The sequence below is a fragment of the Hyperolius riggenbachi genome, chromosome 8 (assembly GCF_040937935.1).
Source record: "Hyperolius riggenbachi isolate aHypRig1 chromosome 8, aHypRig1.pri, whole genome shotgun sequence".
Classification (NCBI taxonomy): Eukaryota; Metazoa; Chordata; class Amphibia; order Anura; family Hyperoliidae; genus Hyperolius; species Hyperolius riggenbachi.
Window position 1 is genome coordinate 236245889 of NC_090653.1, and position 22617 is coordinate 236268505.

The window sequence follows — 22617 nt, forward strand, 5'->3', positions numbered from 1 at the left end:
GTAACAAACAAACTGCTCCCTCTCAGCCCCTCCATTCCTCCTCAGGAAGGTACACACAGTACAAAAATGCTGCCCCTGATGCAAATGTTTCACCTTGCTTCATGAGAGAACTGGCCATGGTCATACCACACTGTCACCTAAAACAATCACAAATGATCATTTCGGGCGATAATCTAATGAGTGTAGCATAGCTTTAGAATATCTTGAATTCATTTCCAGTAGTATGTTTGGCGGAAGTAACAGGCAGACCTCAGTGAGAGAAGAGAATTTAGTTTAGTTTACAGACAGAATATATTCCTTGTAGGCAGATGTCTTACAATAATAACAATGACACAAGTATTCTCCATCATCACTCTGTCTTCACTACATGAGCCGCCACCCAATAAAATAAGTCATATTAATGAGATTTTCATAACATGTTCACGTTCACTGAGCTGAAGATTAACATTAAAGTTTGACCTTTAAGCCTGGTATACACTACAAAGCGCAATTGTTAGATCGATTTGTGGTAGCGCTTTGTAAGCGATTTTAGAAGCGATTTCCCTGCTCCCATATATTACATTTGTGGGGAAACGCTCCCAAAATCCTGCATGTCCTGCGATTTCCCTAATCACAATCGCTCCAGCGGGATCTGCTCCATCCACTTACATTGGCAAAGCATTTTGGGAAATCGATAAAAATTGAAGGCGATCCCAAAACATTGCCAAAAACGCTCTAGTGAGTCCCAGCCCTACGCCATATTACTAAATACAGAACTAATACACACATATATGGACTGTTTTACTTGCTAAAGGATTCATCATTTTTTTTTGTTGAGGCATTCTTGTGATTCACCCACGTCTGCTATACTGCACACTCAGGCAGCTTTGTGTGTCCTCTGGGTGATCATTAGTCAGTGAATCAGCATCATCACACTGTTCACCATCCAGTGAGCAGGCTGTTGACACAGGAAGCTGCAAAACTGAAACAGGAAATAGGGGTGTCAACTGCCTGGCATTGTATGAATCACAAGACTGGTTGGACAAAATAAAGAATCTTATAGGCAGACAAAACAGTTCATGGTTATGAATTTCAGCGGTGCATTTCAGTGGCTGTTAAATGTAAAACTGGTTAACACAATTTTGCCTGCAGATCTGGTTTAAGCCATTCTACTACACTTCGGGGTTTAATCACAAATCGCCATTAAAATCGCCCATGTGTAGAGAGCACACAGCAATTTTACCACTACTTACACAAGTGATGTAAAGTGAAGTGGGCAAATTGTTGCATCCCATGCGAATTTCTAGTATAATGCATTTTAGACTACTTGTGTAATGAGCATTATCGGAACATAGATTGCGTTATCTACATAACCCGAGTTGCACTACTTGCTCAATGCACGCTAATTTACTTTTGTAGGTAGTGATATAAATGCCATATGCACTTTGTGTTGGCAGTATCACCAGAATTACCTAACCTGCAGTATAGTAAAGCAACCACAAGATGTCACTCTCTGTAAAATGTGGTGTTGATCTCTATGGTGTTGTGATTTCCTGTATTCTCTCTGTGTTTCCCTCTGTTCTAAGTAAGCTGCATTACCTGATGGTAGTGTATGTATGATATATCTCTGCATGTTTTTCTTCAGTAAAAGAGTTCTAACTTGTTATACTGGGTGCCTATCTACATGTATAGACCACTCTGGTCCATCACTTTGTGTATGGAAATTTTAAAGGCGGTTGGTAAATTAATCCCTTTGAGGCTTCAGATTTGATAGACAGTTGTATAATAAGACATAAAATACATCTTTGTACAATATATACATATAAATAGAAATATAGATTATGTGTCAGACCAATACATTTGTTTTTTATACTCTTAGGGCGTTCTAGCCCTCAGTGGGTGTGGTTTCTGAAAAAGTTCTTAGAGTGCAAGTGGGTGGAGCTTAAATATAGGTTGATGTTACGTGGGCGTGGCTTAGTAAAAGGTCAGTACATAAGACATTTGAAGAGCAAGATAAAGATAAGTTAATGGAGGTGATTTGTCGACTCCAAACGTCTCTGGCTCTGCAGTGGAGGACTAAAAGCTGAGGTAACGGGCTAAAATAGTCACTTCAGCCGCAGATGATTCTGCAACAGTTGACTAATAGTATTAACCAGAAAGGAGCCAATGTGCAGCAGTATAAAGACAGTGTAGCCAATTACAAAAGACTCAGTGGCAGAAGCCTGGAGTATAAAAGAGCATGTGATCCGTATGATCAGGTGATACATTCAGGGCCGGATTTACAACTTAGAGGCCTGTAGGCACAGGCGTTATAATGCCCTAAACTCTGCCCCTAAACACAGGCCACACCCCCAAGTAAAATATTCTGATCTCTAATCCCTGCCTTATCTCACTAACTGTTCTTAGAATCAAACACTCTGATCACTGTCTCATAATATCCTTAGTGACATAAGACATGGATTAGGGTGTAAGTACCTGAGGTCAGCGATATGAGACAGGGATTAGACTGTAAGCTCCTGAGGTCAGTGATCTGAGGATGGGGGCTGCCTCTATCACCTAAGGCACCTGTAGGCACGTCGAGAAGAACGCCAGCGCATACCACTAAGGCTGCATCCGAAATGACCACCAGCTCAGTGTGCAGCACCTAAATAGATTTTCTGCACACTTTGCATTCAATTCAGATGCAAATCATATGCAAATCTGCTACTACTTATTATGGAAACTCAGGAGGAGGGGCTGGGAGCAGCTAACCTGACAGTTACATAGTTACAAAGTAAAAAAAAAAAAAGGTGGGGGGATAGGCTGCGCGTCCCTAAACACATGTTGCAATTGAATGGTTAATCGCACAGGCATACACCGCATTTTTCAGTCTGATAGAGGCGGTGTATGCCTGTGCGATTAACCATTCAATTGCAACATGTGTTTAGGGATGCGCAGCCTATCCCCCCACCTTTTTTTTTTTTTAACCTGTAGGCACGTGCCTACAGTGCCTTATGTAAAATCCAGCCCTGCATACATTTGTAAAGCTCTGATTCACTGGAATTACTTCTTGCTTTAGCAAATCAGCGCATTATAAATCTACCACCACATCAAACTGATTCCATGTTTCTCCAAGAGTTCTGTTTTAGACACAAGCACGACACACGTCTATTCTGCTAGGCATCAAATGACAAAGTATAGCGCCATGTATGTATGCTTTAGGCAGATATGACATCACCAGCCAGTCCTGTGCTAAAGTGTGCAGAGCAGATATTGGGTTAAATGGCTTGCTAGTGTGTAGTGTGCCATGTGTTATTATCACTGGTTGCCCTCCAGGCCCCATTTAGCCAGTCCTCTTCTGACATTGTTCAATTATTTCCACCAAGAGACCACTGACTCTTCTTTCAACCTCGTTTCTTCTATACTGAGTGGTTAACGCAGATAAAAAGCTGACAGACATGTTATGTCTACACTCCAGTTTAGGATCACTGTCCCGACTCATCCAGCACGAAAATCCAAACATTTGTTTAATTGCATGTATAGGCTTGCGTCCTCTCACTGCAGGTACTGCAGGTCACGTGGCAGCACCAGTGGAACTTGCAGTGGCACTGCCAAGTGTGGGTGTACTGGAAAGTCTTATATCCACGGCCACAGCACAAAAGATCGCAGCTGTCAGACAGAGTAGAGGTGCGATTACAGAGCCGCCCATAGGTGCCCATGCTCCCCGTAAAATTATCCTTCTCACAAAAGTTTGGGGGGTTGTCTACATAGACCAGGTCAGTCTCTGCAGGCTTATTGTAGTTCTGGGGGTTCTTCAGCTTCAGAAATGTGGGAATCTGTTGGCGCCTCCCTCTGACAGCCTCCACCATCACCGCTTCCTTGTACTTCTCCTTCAGCATGTGGCCCACCTCTCGGAAATGAGGCAACGTGACCCAGCAGGTTTTCACAGTGCAGGAACCCGAAACTCCGTGACACTTGCACTCCAGTCGGACACTCTTCTCCAGGATCTGTGAGAAAGAAGAGTCATCATGAGAAGAAAGGTAACAAAAAATGAGGGAAAAAAAATGGGATATCAATTCTAGCTTCTCTTTCGACAATAAGTGATTGCTCGCCTTGAAACCTGATATCGCAGTTTGACATCGAGAAACTGTTTGAGGAAGCAAAGTGAAGGGTTTGACCCAGAGAGCAGATTTCACTCTTCAAAGAACGTTAGGGAACAATTTTTGCTGCAGGGCTGCATCAGATCTGATTGCTCCCCGCAGCTTGTATGTTCTAGAAATTGTTTTGTCTTAACGCCAAGGTAAGGTCTGGCCACATCAAAGGGGACAGAAACATGTTCAGCTTTTTCCTATAGAACGATGTAAAGTATAGAGGTGTTATGCAACAAGGAATCCGAAGCATCCAATCAGATCACTGAAAGATAAACTGATTGTCTGATAGGACGGGTTTGACTGTTGCTCTATTATTGTAGTTATACACATGGCGTTAATATTTAGGTTACATCCTACATACAGAGTAACAGGTGAGGCTGAAATATTAAAAAACGGCAGGTGGTAATCCAGGTTCCATACAGGGGCCAATCACTGGTCATATGGTCTTTTGAAAAGGCTCCTGGGAACTGGGATTCAGCAAATCAGCCAATTAACTCCAGTGTTGGCATGTGGATGCCCCTCAACAACAGGAGGTCATAGGCCTGATTTACTAAGGCAATTTTTGGATGAGATCATTCGAGATTTGTATTATCTTTTATCATCCAATGCTGACCATTGAATAAAAAGGGTGAAAACTACAAACTCATAGGTAATGAGCACAAACCAGGAGGAGAACATGTCCCTGCCCAATAGTGCTTACATTCTACCGGCAGGTATGAGAAATGGGAGTGTGGCTAAAGCAAATAGAAACAATACCATAAATCTTGTCTTCAAACTATCTTTTGTCTATATAGTTATCCTACCTGCCTTTGTCCCAAAGTATTGCCGCTTGGCTAAAAATATTCACAATTCCTCCATCCTTTGAAGCTTCAGCACAGCTCATACTGGAGACAGATGAATTTCATGGTAAATGTAGGCATTGGTTATTCTAGGTTTTTAAACATTCATTGGGAAAACACTAGGGATCAAGTAGGGTGGAGTGCGAATCGGCAGCAGGCCAGAGCAAGGCTCCTCAGTTTTATACCACAGTGAGAAAAAAGGGGACATTTTAACTGTGATTACTCTTTTAAGAACCATGTCTTCAAAAATTCCCTCTGTTCTAACCCTCAATTTTAATTAAAAGTCTGTCTGAATGGGGGTGATGAAGGTATTATAGGTGCTCCTGCAGATAAATGTGGTTCTATGAAGAGATATCTCTGTAGACTACCAGACAAATGTTGGCTGATCCCCACCTTGTGTTCACCATCCCTTATGATTTGCAGCGAATGATCTCCAAGTATATTCCCAGCCCAGCCTGGTGATGTGAGCAATCCTGTAAGGACTGATCATGTGACCGACCAGCAGGGGGAGCCCGGATCCCATCCTCTCCAGAAAAAGCAACATTTACAGACACAATAAAAGTTCTTATGGGAGCTGTTCCCTGCACCTAACCTGCCTGCAAAGCACATTAAAACATGTCTAGAATGCTTGTAAAATTGACTAATATATGTGTACCTTAAGCAAACCTTTACTTTACACGTTTCAAATAAATGTCACACTGTGCGCATCCTAAAGTAACAGACATGTACAGAATATATTATCATTTTTTATTTATATAGCTCCAACATGTTCCATAGTGTTCTACATAGTATATAGTGTGTGTGCGTGTGTGTACAGTGCTGCCCATAATTATTCATACCCCTGGCAAGTTACTTTTATTGAACCAGCAAGTAATTTTTTGACGGGAAATGACATAGGTGTTTCCCATAAGATAATAAGACGATGTACAAGAGGCATTATTGTGGAAAAAAAAAACATTTCTCAGCTTTTATTTACATTTGTGCAAAAAGTGTCCAGTCCAAAACTGTCACAGTCTGTGGGAACATACCTATACCATTCAAAATAGTCCAAGCTGTTCTAAAGCATCCTAATTACCCTGATTAATTGTGAACAGCTGTTTCAATCAACTCAACATGTTCAAGTTCCAGTGGCTGAGTATTATTAAAAATACAAGATGTTTTGCACTGTGAAAAATCTCAGAGGACATGGTCGAAAATCAAAAGTGATATCTGTTCTGGCCAGGAGGATAGTGAGAGAGGTGAAAAAGAATCCAAGGATTACCACCAAGGCCATCCTGGTAAATCTGGGCTCTGATGGGGGAAATGTCTAAAGGCAGACAATCCAATGGACACTGCACACTGCTGGGTTCCATGGATGCAGACCAAGGAGGAATCCACTTCTCCAGATAAGACACACAAAATTCACTTGGCCTTTGCAAATGTTCATCTGGACAAAGAAGAAGACTTCTGGTCTTCTATGTTATGGTGAGATAAAACAAAAATTGAATTATTTGGTCACAATGATGTTTCCTTCATTTGTTGTAAAAAAGAAAAAGCCTTCAACCCAAAGAACACCATCCCCCACTGTCAAACATGTAGTAGTATTTACAATGAAGCAGGCACACCATCAGTTTCTGGGTGCTTGGAGAGGTGACTATGCAAAGCCACAATATCAAGCATGAATACAGTTTGCTAGCAGTGGTGAATTAAATACTCCGCACTTTTATTAAGCAATGGTTCCACAAAAAGTCCCGACAATTGTTTCGGGGGCCTCACATGGTCCCTCTTTCTCAAGGCATGTGGTACCCTGGTAGCTAGCTCATTGCTAAAGATGAATGGGAAAAATACCTGTGGAGACATGCAAAAAGCTGGTCTGCAATTATAGGAAGCGTTTGATTGCTGTAATAGCCAATAAAGGCTTTTCTATTGATTATTGAGAGGGGTATGAATAATTTTTGACTGGACAATTTTAGCTCAAATGTAAATAAAAAGATGAGAAATGTTTTTCTTCCGCTGACGTCACCGGGAGTGTACTGCGCAGGTGCAGACCGCTCTCGGTGACGTCAGCGGGAGCGAGGACGAGGCCATGCAGGCACAGTAGGTTTGCGACTTTAAGGTCGTAAATTCCAGAAGTGAATCGGTGGCGGGGCCTGGAGCATTGGTGAGTGGCTGCGGGGGCACAGGACGTCTGCAAGGGACCATTAGAAGCCCCAGGTAAGTTCAACTCTTTTTCCAGCTAGCCCCTTACAGTAGTCCTTTATGTCAAAATTTTCCAGGCGTATGAATAAATATGGGCAGCACTATATATATCTAATTATTATGAAAAGTGTACAGTCCTCTGTTAAAATGCCATTTTTTTTGTGATGAAAAAAGAGCCTGCAATCATTTATCTCAAAACTTTTCTGGATTGTACAATCCATTTAAAAAAGACAGACAAATCTGTTTTTTGAAGAATACAGTGGGATGCGAAAGTGTGGGCAACCTTGTTAATCGTCATGATTTTCCTGTATCGTTGATTGTTACGATAAAAAATGTCAGTTAAATATATCCTATAGGAGACACACACAGTGATATTTGAGAAGTGAAATTAAGTTTATTGGATTTACAGAAAGAATGCAATAATTGTTAAAATTAGGCAGGTGCAAAAATTTGGGCACCACAAAAAAGAAATGAAATCAATATTTAGTAGATTTTCCTTTTGCAGAAATTACAGCCTCTAAACGCTTCCTGTAGGTTCCAATGAGAGTCTGGATTTTGGTTGAAGGCATTTTGGACCATTCATCTTTACAAAACATCTCTAGTTCATTCAGGTTTGATGGCTTCTGAGCATGGACAGCTCTCTTTAACTCACACCACAGATTTTCAATTATATTCAGGTCTGGGGACTGAGATGGCCTTTCCAGAACATTGTACTTGTTCCTCTGCATGAATGCCTTAGTGGATTTTGAGCAGTGTTTAGGGTTCTTGTCTTGTTGAAAGATCCAACCCCTACACAGCTTCAGCTTTGTCACTTATTCCTGGACATTGTTCTCCAGAATCTGCTGATACTGAGTGGAATACATGCAACCCTCAAGATTCCCGATCTCTGCACTGGCCACATCAGCATGATGGAACCACGGTCACCACCATATTTTACTGTAGCTAGCAGGTGTTTTTCTTGGAATGCTGTGTTGTTTTTTCCTCCATGCATAACACCCCTTGTTATGTCCAATAAACTCAACTTTAGTTTCATCAGTCCACAGCACCTTATTCCAAAATGAAGCTGGCTTGTCCAAATGTGCTTTAGCATACCTCAAGTGGCTCTGTTTGTGCTGTGGGCGGAGAAAATACTTCCTCTGCATCACTCTCACATACAGCATCTCCTTGTGTAAAGTACACCGAATGGTTGAATGATGCACAGTGACTCCATCTGCAGCAAGATGATGTTGTAGGTCTTTGGTGCTGGTCTTTGGGTTGACTGACTGTTCTCACCATTCGTCGCTTCTGTTTATCCTAGATTTTTCTTGCTCTGCCACTTTGAGCCTTAACTTGAAATGAGCCTGTGGTCTTCCATTTCCTCAATATGTTCCTAACTGTGGAAACTCTGAGACAGCTTTCTGTATCCTCCCCCTAAACAATGATGGTGAGCAATCTTTGTCTTCAGGTCATTTGAGAGTTGTTTTGAGACCCCCATGTTGCTACTCTTCAGAGAAAATTAAAAGAGGAGGGAAACTTACAAGTGACCGCCTTAAATACTCTTTCTTATAATTGGATTCACCTGTGTATGTAGGTCAGGGGTCACTGAACTTACCAAGGTAAATTGAGTTCCAATAATGAATTCTAACGGTTTTGGAATCAATTAAATGATAACAGTGCCAAAATGAATGCACCTGAATAATTTTATTTAAACAATTATTGCGCACTTTCTGTAAATCCAATAAACTTAATTTCACTTGTCAAATATCACTGTGCGTGTCTCCTATATGATATTTAACTGATATTTTTTATCATAACAACCAACGATTTATAAAGGAAAATCATGATGATTAACACGGTTGCCCAAACTTTCGCATCCCACTGTGTGTATATAAATTTCTTCCCCTGACAGACGTGTGGCACTGTATTTATAGGTCACATTAGAGGTACGAAAAGTTTTGAAACTATTTATTGTGTTCTATGTTTTTTTTTTACATCACAAAAACCTGGTATTCTAAAGGGGGTGCGCGCGCACACACACACACACACACACACACAGACAGACAGACAGACAGACAGACAGACAGAGAGCACACAGCAATTTTACCACTACTTACACAAGTGATGTAAAGTGAAGTGGGCAAATTGTTGCATCCCATGCGAATTTCTAGTATAATGCATTTTAGACTACTTGTGTAATGAGCATTATCGGAACATAGATTGCGTTATCTACATAACCCGAGTTGCACTACTTGCTCAATGCACGCTAATTTACTTTTGTAGGTAGTGATATAAATGCCATATGCACTTTGTGTTGGCAGTATCACCAGAATTACCTAACCTGCAGTATAGTAAAGCAACCACAAGATGTCACTCTCTGTAAAATGTGGTGTTGATCTCTATGGTGTTGTGATTTCCTGTATTCTCTCTGTGTTTCCCTCTGTTCTAAGTAAGCTGCATTACCTGATGGTAGTGTATGTATGATATATCTCTGCATGTTTTTCTTCAGTAAAAGAGTTCTAACTTGTTATACTGGGTGCCTATCTACATGTATAGACCACTCTGGTCCATCACTTTGTGTATGGAAATTTTAAAGGCGGTTGGTAAATTAATCCCTTTGAGGCTTCAGATTTGATAGACAGTTGTATAATAAGACATAAAATACATCTTTGTACAATATATACATATAAATAGAAATATAGATTATGTGTCAGACCAATACATTTGTTTTTTATACTCTTAGGGCGTTCTAGCCCTCAGTGGGTGTGGTTTCTGAAAAAGTTCTTAGAGTGCAAGTGGGTGGAGCTTAAATATAGGTTGATGTTACGTGGGCGTGGCTTAGTAAAAGGTCAGTACATAAGACATTTGAAGAGCAAGATAAAGATAAGTTAATGGAGGTGATTTGTCGACTCCAAACGTCTCTGGCTCTGCAGTGGAGGACTAAAAGCTGAGGTAACGGGCTAAAATAGTCACTTCAGCCGCAGATGATTCTGCAACAGTTGACTAATAGTATTAACCAGAAAGGAGCCAATGTGCAGCAGTATAAAGACAGTGTAGCCAATTACAAAAGACTCAGTGGCAGAAGCCTGGAGTATAAAAGAGCATGTGATCCGTATGATCAGGTGATACATTCAGGGCCGGATTTACAACTTAGAGGCCTGTAGGCACAGGCGTTATAATGCCCTAAACTCTGCCCCTAAACACAGGCCACACCCCCAAGTAAAATATTCTGATCTCTAATCCCTGCCTTATCTCACTAACTGTTCTTAGAATCAAACACTCTGATCACTGTCTCATAATATCCTTAGTGACATAAGACATGGATTAGGGTGTAAGTACCTGAGGTCAGCGATATGAGACAGGGATTAGACTGTAAGCTCCTGAGGTCAGTGATCTGAGGATGGGGGCTGCCTCTATCACCTAAGGCACCTGTAGGCACGTCGAGAAGAACGCCAGCGCATACCACTAAGGCTGCATCCGAAATGACCACCAGCTCAGTGTGCAGCACCTAAATAGATTTTCTGCACACTTTGCATTCAATTCAGATGCAAATCATATGCAAATCTGCTACTACTTATTATGGAAACTCAGGAGGAGGGGCTGGGAGCAGCTAACCTGACAGTTACATAGTTACAAAGTAAAAAAAAAAAAAGGTGGGGGGATAGGCTGCGCGTCCCTAAACACATGTTGCAATTGAATGGTTAATCGCACAGGCATACACCGCATTTTTCAGTCTGATAGAGGCGGTGTATGCCTGTGCGATTAACCATTCAATTGCAACATGTGTTTAGGGATGCGCAGCCTATCCCCCCACCTTTTTTTTTTTTTAACCTGTAGGCACGTGCCTACAGTGCCTTATGTAAAATCCAGCCCTGCATACATTTGTAAAGCTCTGATTCACTGGAATTACTTCTTGCTTTAGCAAATCAGCGCATTATAAATCTACCACCACATCAAACTGATTCCATGTTTCTCCAAGAGTTCTGTTTTAGACACAAGCACGACACACGTCTATTCTGCTAGGCATCAAATGACAAAGTATAGCGCCATGTATGTATGCTTTAGGCAGATATGACATCACCAGCCAGTCCTGTGCTAAAGTGTGCAGAGCAGATATTGGGTTAAATGGCTTGCTAGTGTGTAGTGTGCCATGTGTTATTATCACTGGTTGCCCTCCAGGCCCCATTTAGCCAGTCCTCTTCTGACATTGTTCAATTATTTCCACCAAGAGACCACTGACTCTTCTTTCAACCTCGTTTCTTCTATACTGAGTGGTTAACGCAGATAAAAAGCTGACAGACATGTTATGTCTACACTCCAGTTTAGGATCACTGTCCCGACTCATCCAGCACGAAAATCCAAACATTTGTTTAATTGCATGTATAGGCTTGCGTCCTCTCACTGCAGGTACTGCAGGTCACGTGGCAGCACCAGTGGAACTTGCAGTGGCACTGCCAAGTGTGGGTGTACTGGAAAGTCTTATATCCACGGCCACAGCACAAAAGATCGCAGCTGTCAGACAGAGTAGAGGTGCGATTACAGAGCCGCCCATAGGTGCCCATGCTCCCCGTAAAATTATCCTTCTCACAAAAGTTTGGGGGGTTGTCTACATAGACCAGGTCAGTCTCTGCAGGCTTATTGTAGTTCTGGGGGTTCTTCAGCTTCAGAAATGTGGGAATCTGTTGGCGCCTCCCTCTGACAGCCTCCACCATCACCGCTTCCTTGTACTTCTCCTTCAGCATGTGGCCCACCTCTCGGAAATGAGGCAACGTGACCCAGCAGGTTTTCACAGTGCAGGAACCCGAAACTCCGTGACACTTGCACTCCAGTCGGACACTCTTCTCCAGGATCTGTGAGAAAGAAGAGTCATCATGAGAAGAAAGGTAACAAAAAATGAGGGAAAAAAAATGGGATATCAATTCTAGCTTCTCTTTCGACAATAAGTGATTGCTCGCCTTGAAACCTGATATCGCAGTTTGACATCGAGAAACTGTTTGAGGAAGCAAAGTGAAGGGTTTGACCCAGAGAGCAGATTTCACTCTTCAAAGAACGTTAGGGAACAATTTTTGCTGCAGGGCTGCATCAGATCTGATTGCTCCCCGCAGCTTGTATGTTCTAGAAATTGTTTTGTCTTAACGCCAAGGTAAGGTCTGGCCACATCAAAGGGGACAGAAACATGTTCAGCTTTTTCCTATAGAACGATGTAAAGTATAGAGGTGTTATGCAACAAGGAATCCGAAGCATCCAATCAGATCACTGAAAGATAAACTGATTGTCTGATAGGACGGGTTTGACTGTTGCTCTATTATTGTAGTTATACACATGGCGTTAATATTTAGGTTACATCCTACATACAGAGTAACAGGTGAGGCTGAAATATTAAAAAACGGCAGGTGGTAATCCAGGTTCCATACAGGGGCCAATCACTGGTCATATGGTCTTTTGAAAAGGCTCCTGGGAACTGGGATTCAGCAAATCAGCCAATTAACTCCAGTGTTGGCATGTGGATGCCCCTCAACAACAGGAGGTCATAGGCCTGATTTACTAAGGCAATTTTTGGATGAGATCATTCGAGATTTGTATTATCTTTTATCATCCAATGCTGACCATTGAATAAAAAGGGTGAAAACTACAAACTCATAGGTAATGAGCACAAACCAGGAGGAGAACATGTCCCTGCCCAATAGTGCTTACATTCTACCGGCAGGTATGAGAAATGGGAGTGTGGCTAAAGCAAATAGAAACAATACCATAAATCTTGTCTTCAAACTATCTTTTGTCTATATAGTTATCCTACCTGCCTTTGTCCCAAAGTATTGCCGCTTGGCTAAAAATATTCACAATTCCTCCATCCTTTGAAGCTTCAGCACAGCTCATACTGGAGACAGATGAATTTCATGGTAAATGTAGGCATTGGTTATTCTAGGTTTTTAAACATTCATTGGGAAAACACTAGGGATCAAGTAGGGTGGAGTGCGAATCGGCAGCAGGCCAGAGCAAGGCTCCTCAGTTTTATACCACAGTGAGAAAAAAGGGGACATTTTAACTGTGATTACTCTTTTAAGAACCATGTCTTCAAAAATTCCCTCTGTTCTAACCCTCAATTTTAATTAAAAGTCTGTCTGAATGGGGGTGATGAAGGTATTATAGGTGCTCCTGCAGATAAATGTGGTTCTATGAAGAGATATCTCTGTAGACTACCAGACAAATGTTGGCTGATCCCCACCTTGTGTTCACCATCCCTTATGATTTGCAGCGAATGATCTCCAAGTATATTCCCAGCCCAGCCTGGTGATGTGAGCAATCCTGTAAGGACTGATCATGTGACCGACCAGCAGGGGGAGCCCGGATCCCATCCTCTCCAGAAAAAGCAACATTTACAGACACAATAAAAGTTCTTATGGGAGCTGTTCCCTGCACCTAACCTGCCTGCAAAGCACATTAAAACATGTCTAGAATGCTTGTAAAATTGACTAATATATGTGTACCTTAAGCAAACCTTTACTTTACACGTTTCAAATAAATGTCACACTGTGCGCATCCTAAAGTAACAGACATGTACAGAATATATTATCATTTTTTATTTATATAGCTCCAACATGTTCCATAGTGTTCTACATAGTATATAGTGTGTGTGCGTGTGTGTACAGTGCTGCCCATAATTATTCATACCCCTGGCAAGTTACTTTTATTGAACCAGCAAGTAATTTTTTGACGGGAAATGACATAGGTGTTTCCCATAAGATAATAAGACGATGTACAAGAGGCATTATTGTGGAAAAAAAAAACATTTCTCAGCTTTTATTTACATTTGTGCAAAAAGTGTCCAGTCCAAAACTGTCACAGTCTGTGGGAACATACCTATACCATTCAAAATAGTCCAAGCTGTTCTAAAGCATCCTAATTACCCTGATTAATTGTGAACAGCTGTTTCAATCAACTCAACATGTTCAAGTTCCAGTGGCTGAGTATTATTAAAAATACAAGATGTTTTGCACTGTGAAAAATCTCAGAGGACATGGTCGAAAATCAAAAGTGATATCTGTTCTGGCCAGGAGGATAGTGAGAGAGGTGAAAAAGAATCCAAGGATTACCACCAAGGCCATCCTGGTAAATCTGGGCTCTGATGGGGGAAATGTCTAAAGGCAGACAATCCAATGGACACTGCACACTGCTGGGTTCCATGGATGCAGACCAAGGAGGAATCCACTTCTCCAGATAAGACACACAAAATTCACTTGGCCTTTGCAAATGTTCATCTGGACAAAGAAGAAGACTTCTGGTCTTCTATGTTATGGTGAGATAAAACAAAAATTGAATTATTTGGTCACAATGATGTTTCCTTCATTTGTTGTAAAAAAGAAAAAGCCTTCAACCCAAAGAACACCATCCCCCACTGTCAAACATGTAGTAGTATTTACAATGAAGCAGGCACACCATCAGTTTCTGGGTGCTTGGAGAGGTGACTATGCAAAGCCACAATATCAAGCATGAATACAGTTTGCTAGCAGTGGTGAATTAAATACTCCGCACTTTTATTAAGCAATGGTTCCACAAAAAGTCCCGACAATTGTTTCGGGGGCCTCACATGGTCCCTCTTTCTCAAGGCATGTGGTACCCTGGTAGCTAGCTCATTGCTAAAGATGAATGGGAAAAATACCTGTGGAGACATGCAAAAAGCTGGTCTGCAATTATAGGAAGCGTTTGATTGCTGTAATAGCCAATAAAGGCTTTTCTATTGATTATTGAGAGGGGTATGAATAATTTTTGACTGGACAATTTTAGCTCAAATGTAAATAAAAAGATGAGAAATGTTTTTCTTCCGCTGACGTCACCGGGAGTGTACTGCGCAGGTGCAGACCGCTCTCGGTGACGTCAGCGGGAGCGAGGACGAGGCCATGCAGGCACAGTAGGTTTGCGACTTTAAGGTCGTAAATTCCAGAAGTGAATCGGTGGCGGGGCCTGGAGCATTGGTGAGTGGCTGCGGGGGCACAGGACGTCTGCAAGGGACCATTAGAAGCCCCAGGTAAGTTCAACTCTTTTTCCAGCTAGCCCCTTACAGTAGTCCTTTATGTCAAAATTTTCCAGGCGTATGAATAAATATGGGCAGCACTATATATATCTAATTATTATGAAAAGTGTACAGTCCTCTGTTAAAATGCCATTTTTTTTGTGATGAAAAAAGAGCCTGCAATCATTTATCTCAAAACTTTTCTGGATTGTACAATCCATTTAAAAAAGACAGACAAATCTGTTTTTTGAAGAATACAGTGGGATGCGAAAGTGTGGGCAACCTTGTTAATCGTCATGATTTTCCTGTATCGTTGATTGTTACGATAAAAAATGTCAGTTAAATATATCCTATAGGAGACACACACAGTGATATTTGAGAAGTGAAATTAAGTTTATTGGATTTACAGAAAGAATGCAATAATTGTTAAAATTAGGCAGGTGCAAAAATTTGGGCACCACAAAAAAGAAATGAAATCAATATTTAGTAGATTTTCCTTTTGCAGAAATTACAGCCTCTAAACGCTTCCTGTAGGTTCCAATGAGAGTCTGGATTTTGGTTGAAGGCATTTTGGACCATTCATCTTTACAAAACATCTCTAGTTCATTCAGGTTTGATGGCTTCTGAGCATGGACAGCTCTCTTTAACTCACACCACAGATTTTCAATTATATTCAGGTCTGGGGACTGAGATGGCCTTTCCAGAACATTGTACTTGTTCCTCTGCATGAATGCCTTAGTGGATTTTGAGCAGTGTTTAGGGTTCTTGTCTTGTTGAAAGATCCAACCCCTACACAGCTTCAGCTTTGTCACTTATTCCTGGACATTGTTCTCCAGAATCTGCTGATACTGAGTGGAATACATGCAACCCTCAAGATTCCCGATCTCTGCACTGGCCACATCAGCATGATGGAACCACGGTCACCACCATATTTTACTGTAGCTAGCAGGTGTTTTTCTTGGAATGCTGTGTTGTTTTTTCCTCCATGCATAACACCCCTTGTTATGTCCAATAAACTCAACTTTAGTTTCATCAGTCCACAGCACCTTATTCCAAAATGAAGCTGGCTTGTCCAAATGTGCTTTAGCATACCTCAAGTGGCTCTGTTTGTGCTGTGGGCGGAGAAAATACTTCCTCTGCATCACTCTCACATACAGCATCTCCTTGTGTAAAGTACACCGAATGGTTGAATGATGCACAGTGACTCCATCTGCAGCAAGATGATGTTGTAGGTCTTTGGTGCTGGTCTTTGGGTTGACTGACTGTTCTCACCATTCGTCGCTTCTGTTTATCCTAGATTTTTCTTGCTCTGCCACTTTGAGCCTTAACTTGAAATGAGCCTGTGGTCTTCCATTTCCTCAATATGTTCCTAACTGTGGAAACTCTGAGACAGCTTTCTGTATCCTCCCCCTAAACAATGATGGTGAGCAATCTTTGTCTTCAGGTCATTTGAGAGTTGTTTTGAGACCCCCATGTTGCTACTCTTCAGAGAAAATTAAAAGAGGAGGGAAACTTACAAGTGACCGCCTTAAATACTCTTTCTTATAATTGGATTCACCTGTGTATGTAGGTCAGGGGTCACTGAACTTACCAAGGTAAATTGAGTTCCAATAATGAATTCTAACGGTTTTGGAATCAATTAAATGATAACAGTGCCAAAATGAATGCACCTGAATAATTTTATTTAAACAATTATTGCGCACTTTCTGTAAATCCAATAAACTTAATTTCACTTGTCAAATATCACTGTGCGTGTCTCCTATATGATATTTAACTGATATTTTTTATCATAACAACCAACGATTTATAAAGGAAAATCATGATGATTAACACGGTTGCCCAAACTTTCGCATCCCACTGTGTGTATATAAATTTCTTCCCCTGACAGACGTGTGGCACTGTATTTATAGGTCACATTAGAGGTACGAAAAGTTTTGAAACTATTTATTGTGTTCTATGTTTTTTTTTTACATCACAAAAACCTGGTATTCTAAAGGGGGTGCGCGCGCACACACACACACACACACACACACACACAGACAGACAGACAGACAGACAGACAGACAGACAGACAGACAGACAGACAGACAGACAGACAGACAGACAGACAGACAGACAGACAGACAGACAGACAGACACACACACACACACACACACACACACACACACACACACACACACACACACACACACACACACACACACACACACACACACACACACACACTTTAGAACTGTGTGGGGTAAAAGGTAATACAAATAAGAGGACTTTCTACCTTCCTCCCCACCAGGTTGTTGTGCAGGTTCATCAGGGTGCGAGCGTTGCGCTTCACCTCCCGTGCGTCTACAAACTCTCGAGACAAACGTATGCCATGTTTGATGTCAGCAGAGCATCCTCCCCATCGCCATCCCTTCTCAGGGTCGTGGTGCCCATGCTTGTCCCGGTCACAGCCACAGTACGTCAGGTTGCCATGGCTGCAGGCATTGGTGATAGAGTGGGCAATGCCAGCCGACAGGATCGCATAGTAAAAGGCTGTTTCTCGACTGCCTGAAAGGAAAGCACACAAAGGTAAATAAAAGTTCTACCATGATAAAAATTTTACTGCAATGGCTTAAAGGAAACCCGGGATGAAAATAAATTGCTGAGATAAACAATTGTATCTCTCCTCCTACTCCTAAAAATGACCTTTTTTCTTTTCTTTTGGCATCTCAGTTTTAGTGTCCATGTATCAGGTAAAAGAAAGTAGTATTGTCTCAACTTAAAGAGACTCCGTAACAAAAATTGCATCCTGTTTTTTTATCATCCTACAAGTTCAAAAAGCTATTCTAATGTGTTCTGGCTTACTGCAGCACTTTATACTATCACTGTCTCTGTAATAAATCAATGTATCTTTCCCCTGTCAGACTTGTCAGCCTGTGTCTGGAAGGCTGCCAAGTTCTTCAGTGTTGTGGTTCTGCTATGAACTCCCCCTTCCAGGCCCCTCTATGCACACTGCATGTGTGTTATTTAGGATTAGAGCAGCTTCTCTCTTCTCTCTTATCTTTTACAAGCTGGATAAATCGTCCTTTGAGCTGGCTGGGCTTTCACATACTGAAGAATTACAGACACAGGCAGAGCTGTTTGCAGGAAGAAACGAGCAGCCTGAAACTTCAGTGCATGAGAACAGGGGGAAAGAAACACACAAATGATCTCTTGAGATTCAAAAGGAAGGCTGTATACAGCCTGCTTGTGTATGGATGTATTTTCTATGTGTGGACATACTGTACATCAACCTACTTCCTGTTTTGGTGGCTATTTTGTTTGTTTATAAACATAAACAAACTTTTTAAAACTGTTTTTAACCACTTTTAATGCGGCGAGGAGCGGCGAAATTGTGTCAGAGGGTAATAGGAGATGTCCCCTAATGCACTGGTATGTTTACTTTTGTGCGATTTTAACAATACAGATTCTCTTTAAAGATACAGTCCTTCTCACAATCTGAGAGAGTTGAATTTAGCTTTAATGGTTGTCAACGTTAAAGTATGTGAAATTGCCATTTTCTGTATGATCACCAATTTCTGTGAGTATCATTAATTAGTATGGTTTTATTGGTGAGAACCAAGTTTATAAAATACCCAGATAGCTCATGGTGACCCAAACCCACTAGGAAAATATATGGGGCTGAAAGAGACCAAAAAGCCTTCTTACTAGGGAGAAAAACTAAATATATTATTTTGCCTTCTTAAAACAGAATGTACGGTATTTGCGATAATTCAGCTGTATGTGAGCAGCTGTGGTTTCCCATGATGCATCACTCCAGAATATGCATATCATCTCTTCATGCCACTGAAATTTAGGCACACATCCAGAACCGATGGTGTATATTGAGCCTATCGCTTATACATTGTACAGAGCCACATCAAGCCAACATGCATACAGACTGTTTTGGACTTTCTGGTCCTCATCAGTTCATGGCACAGATTGATACGGCTCTATGGGATATGACTTAGACCAGTACTACAGAATACCCCCAGACAGCTCGTAGTTATAAAATGATGATTAGAATATGTGTAGTTGTTGTTGAATTGCGCACTATGGCCCATATGCAATTAAACAAACCTGAACTGAAAATTAATAGTCAAAATAAACATACACAAGTCATACTTACCTCCCGTGTAGTCTACTCCTCAATCTCTTTCTCCTCTCCCGTGTCCTGTTTGACCACTGTGATCAATGGAATTCTCTGTCCTCCATGGAAAAAATGGCCATTTCCCCATAACGGCTTCCTGGTCAGCACACTGTTAAACTGTAATATCACCCACTTGAGCCATAGGAACATTACCTTACACATCAGTTGTCCTTTGAGCTATAACTGACAGCAACTGATATATTCTGACAAAATCTTTCAAAACTGGAAAGGATCTTTGTTAGAAGAAAATGGTAAGCATCTGAGAGAAACCGACGGCGAGGTAAGTATGTAATATCCATTTGCAGGTACATCAAGTGTTACTTTTAAATAATTTCACTCGGTTCAGATTCCCTTTAAAGGGAAGGTTCAGGGAGGGTGGTTAAAAAATAAAAATCAATTTCCACTTACCTGGGGCTTCCTCCAGCCCGTGGCAGGCAGCCGCCGCTCTGCAGGCTCCCGGTGGTCTCCGGTGGCTCTTCTGCGCTCCAATGCCCGGCACTTCTGCGTCCCACGCCGGCGCGCTGACATCATCGGACGTCCTCTGGGCTGTACTGCACAGGCGCAGTAGTTCTGCGCCTGCACAGTACAGCCCGGCGGACGTCCGATGACGCCCGCGTGGGACGCAGAAGTGCGGGGCCTTGAAGCGCAGAAGAGCCCAACCTGGCAGCCGGCCTGGCCAGGTCGGGTCGGCCACCGGAGACCACCGGGAGCCTGCGGAGTGGCGGCGAGGGCACCTCCTGCCTGCCACGGGCTGGAGGAAGCCCCAGGTAAGTGGAAATTGATTTTTATTTTTTAACCACCCTCCCTGAACCTTCCCTTTAATGTTTTCTCCTGAGTAGAGTTGGGCCGAACGGTTCGCCTGCGAACGGTTCCATGCGAACTTCAGTGGTTCGCGTTCGCGTCCCGCAGGCGAACCTTTGCGGAAGTTCGGTTCGCCCCATAATGCACATGGAGGGTCAACTTTGACCCTCTACATCACAGTCAGCAGGCCCAGTGTAGCCAATTAGGCTACACTAGCCCCTGGAGCCCCACCCCCCCTTATATAAGGCAGGCAGCGGCGGCCATTACGGTCACTCGTGTGCTGCCTGCGTTAGTGAGAGTAGGGCGAGCTGCTGCAGACTGTCTCTCAGGGAAAGATTAGTTAGGCTTAACTTGTTCCTGTCTGGCTGCATACCTGTTCTGTGAACCCACCACTGCATACCTGTGCTGTGAACCCACCACTGCATACCTGTGCTGTGAACCCACCACTGCATACCTGTGCTGTGAACCCACCACTGCATACCTGTGCTGTGAACCCACCACTGCATACCTGTGCTGTGAACCCACCACTGCATACCTGTGCTGTGAACCCACCACTGCATACCTGTGCTGTGAACCCACCACTGCATACCTGTTCAGTGAACCTGCCACTGCATACCTGTTCTGTTCAGTGGACCCGCCACTGTATACCTGTTCATTGAACCCACCACTGCATACCTGTGCTGTGAACCCACCACTGCATACCTGTTCTGTGAACCCACCACTGCATACCTGTTCAGTGAACCCGCCACTGCATACCTGTTCTGTTCAGTGGACCCGCCACTGTATACCTGTTCTGTTCAGTGGACCCGCCACTGTATACCTGTTCAGTGAACCCGCCACTGCATACCTGTTCTGTTCAGTGGACCCGCCACTGTATACCTGTTCAGTGAACCCACCACTGCATACCTGTGCTGTGAACCCACCACTGCATACCTGTTCTGTGAACCCACCACTGCATACCTGTTCAGTGAACCCGCCACTGCATACCTGTTCTGTTCAGTGGACCCGCCACTGTATACCTGTTTAGTGAACCCGCCACTGCATACCTGTTGTGTTCAGTGAACCCGCCACTGTATACCTGTTCAGTGAACCCGCCACTGCATACCTGTTGTGTTCAGTGAACCCGCCACTGTATACCTGTACTGTTTAGTGAACCCGCCACTGCATACCTGTTGTGTTCAGTGAACCTGCCACTGCATACCTGTTCTGTGAACCCGCCACTGTATACCTGTTCTGTTTAGTGAACCCACCACTGTATACCTGTTCTGTTTAGTGAACCCGCCACTGTATACCTGTTCTGTTTAGTGAACCCGCCACTGCATACCTGTTCTGTTCAGTGGACCCGCCACTGTATACCTGTTCAGTGAACCCACCACTGCATACCTGTGCTGTGAACCCACCACTGCATACCTGTTCTGTGAACCCACCACTGCATACCTGTTCAGTGAACCCGCCACTGCATACCTGTTCTGTTCAGTGGACCCGCCACTGTATACCTGTTCAGTGAACCCGCCACTGCATACCTGTTGTGTTCAGTGAACCTGCCACTGCATACCTGTTCTGTGAACCCGCCACTGTATACCTGTTCTGTTTAGTGAACCCACCACTGTATACCTGTTCTGTTTAGTGAACCCGCCACTGTATACCTGTTCTGTTTAGTGAACCCGCCACTGCATACCTGTTCCTTTCAGTGGACCCGCCACTGTATACCTGTTCAGTGAACCCGCCACTGCATACCTGTTGTGTTCAGTGAACCTGCCACTGCATACCTGTTCTGTGAACCCGCCACTGTATACCTGTTCTGTTTAGTGAACCCGCCACTGTATACCTGTTCTGTTTAGTGAACCCGTCACTGTATACCTGTTCTGTTTAGTGAACCCGCCACTGCATACCTGTTCTGTTCAGTGGACCCGCCACTGTATACCTGTTTAGTGAACCCGCCACTGCATACCTGTTGTGTTCAGTGAACCTGCCACTGCATACCTGTTCTGTGAACCCGCCACTGTATACCTGTTCTGTTTAGTGAACCCGCCACTGTATACCTGTTCTGTTTAGTGAACCCGCCACTGCATACCTGTTCTGTTCAGTGGACCCGCCACTGTATACCTGTTCAGTGAACCCGCCACTGCATACCTGTTCTGTTTAGTGAACCCGCCACTGTATACCTGTTCTGTTTAGTGAACCCGCCACTGCATACCTGTTCTGTTTAGTGAACCCGCCACTGCATACCTGTTCAGTGAACCCGCCACTGTATACCTGTTCTGTTTAGTGAACCCGCCACTGTATACCTGTTCTGTTTAGTGAACCCGCCACTGTATACCTGTTCTGTTTAGTGAACCCGCCACTGCATACCTGTTCTGTTCAGTGGACCCGCCACTGTATACCTGTTCAGTGAACCCGCCACTGCATACCTGTTCTGTTTAGTGAACCCGCCACTGTATACCTGTTCTGTTTAGTGAACCCGCCACTGCATACCTGTTGTGTTCAGTGAACCTGCCACTGCATACCTGTTCTGTGAACCCGCCACTGTATAC

At 43.0% G+C, this 22617-nt stretch overlaps 2 protein-coding genes across 6 annotated transcripts in view; both read right to left on the bottom strand.

Moving 5' to 3' along the window:
* Window positions 1-3464: 3464 nt before the first annotated feature.
* On the bottom strand, window positions 3465-4992 carry LOC137527440 (protein Wnt-7c-like). The gene is made up of 2 exons (XM_068247956.1): window positions 4913-4992; window positions 3465-4155 (listed from the first exon to the last, which is right to left on the bottom strand). The coding sequence occupies exons 1-2, from the start codon at window positions 4990-4992 to the stop codon at window positions 3486-3488; spliced, it is 750 nt and encodes a 249-aa protein (XP_068104057.1). The 3' UTR covers window positions 3465-3485.
* Window positions 4993-11451: 6459 nt separating this feature from the next.
* Window positions 11452-22617, bottom strand: part of LOC137527663 (protein Wnt-7b-like) — a 128686-nt gene continuing 117520 nt past the window's right edge. For all 5 annotated transcript variants that reach the window (XM_068248378.1, XM_068248374.1, XM_068248376.1 and 2 more), the window contains 2 exons: window positions 17390-17661; window positions 11452-11952 (listed from right to left, as the gene is read on the bottom strand). In XM_068248378.1, coding sequence (XP_068104479.1) covers window positions 11473-11952; window positions 17390-17661 — 752 coding nt within the window. In that variant the 3' untranslated portion in view covers window positions 11452-11472. The remainder of the gene's footprint in view (window positions 11953-17389; window positions 17662-22617) is intronic.

Coding starts and splice junctions, on each gene's coding strand:
- LOC137527440 (XM_068247956.1), bottom strand. CDS start 4,992: ATGAGCTGTGCTGAAGCTTCAAAGGATGGAGGAATTGTGAATATTTTT. Junction 4,156..4,912: donor ATACTTTGGGACAAAGGCAG/GTAGGATAACTA, acceptor CGTTCTTTGAAG/AGTGAAATCTGCTCTCTGGG.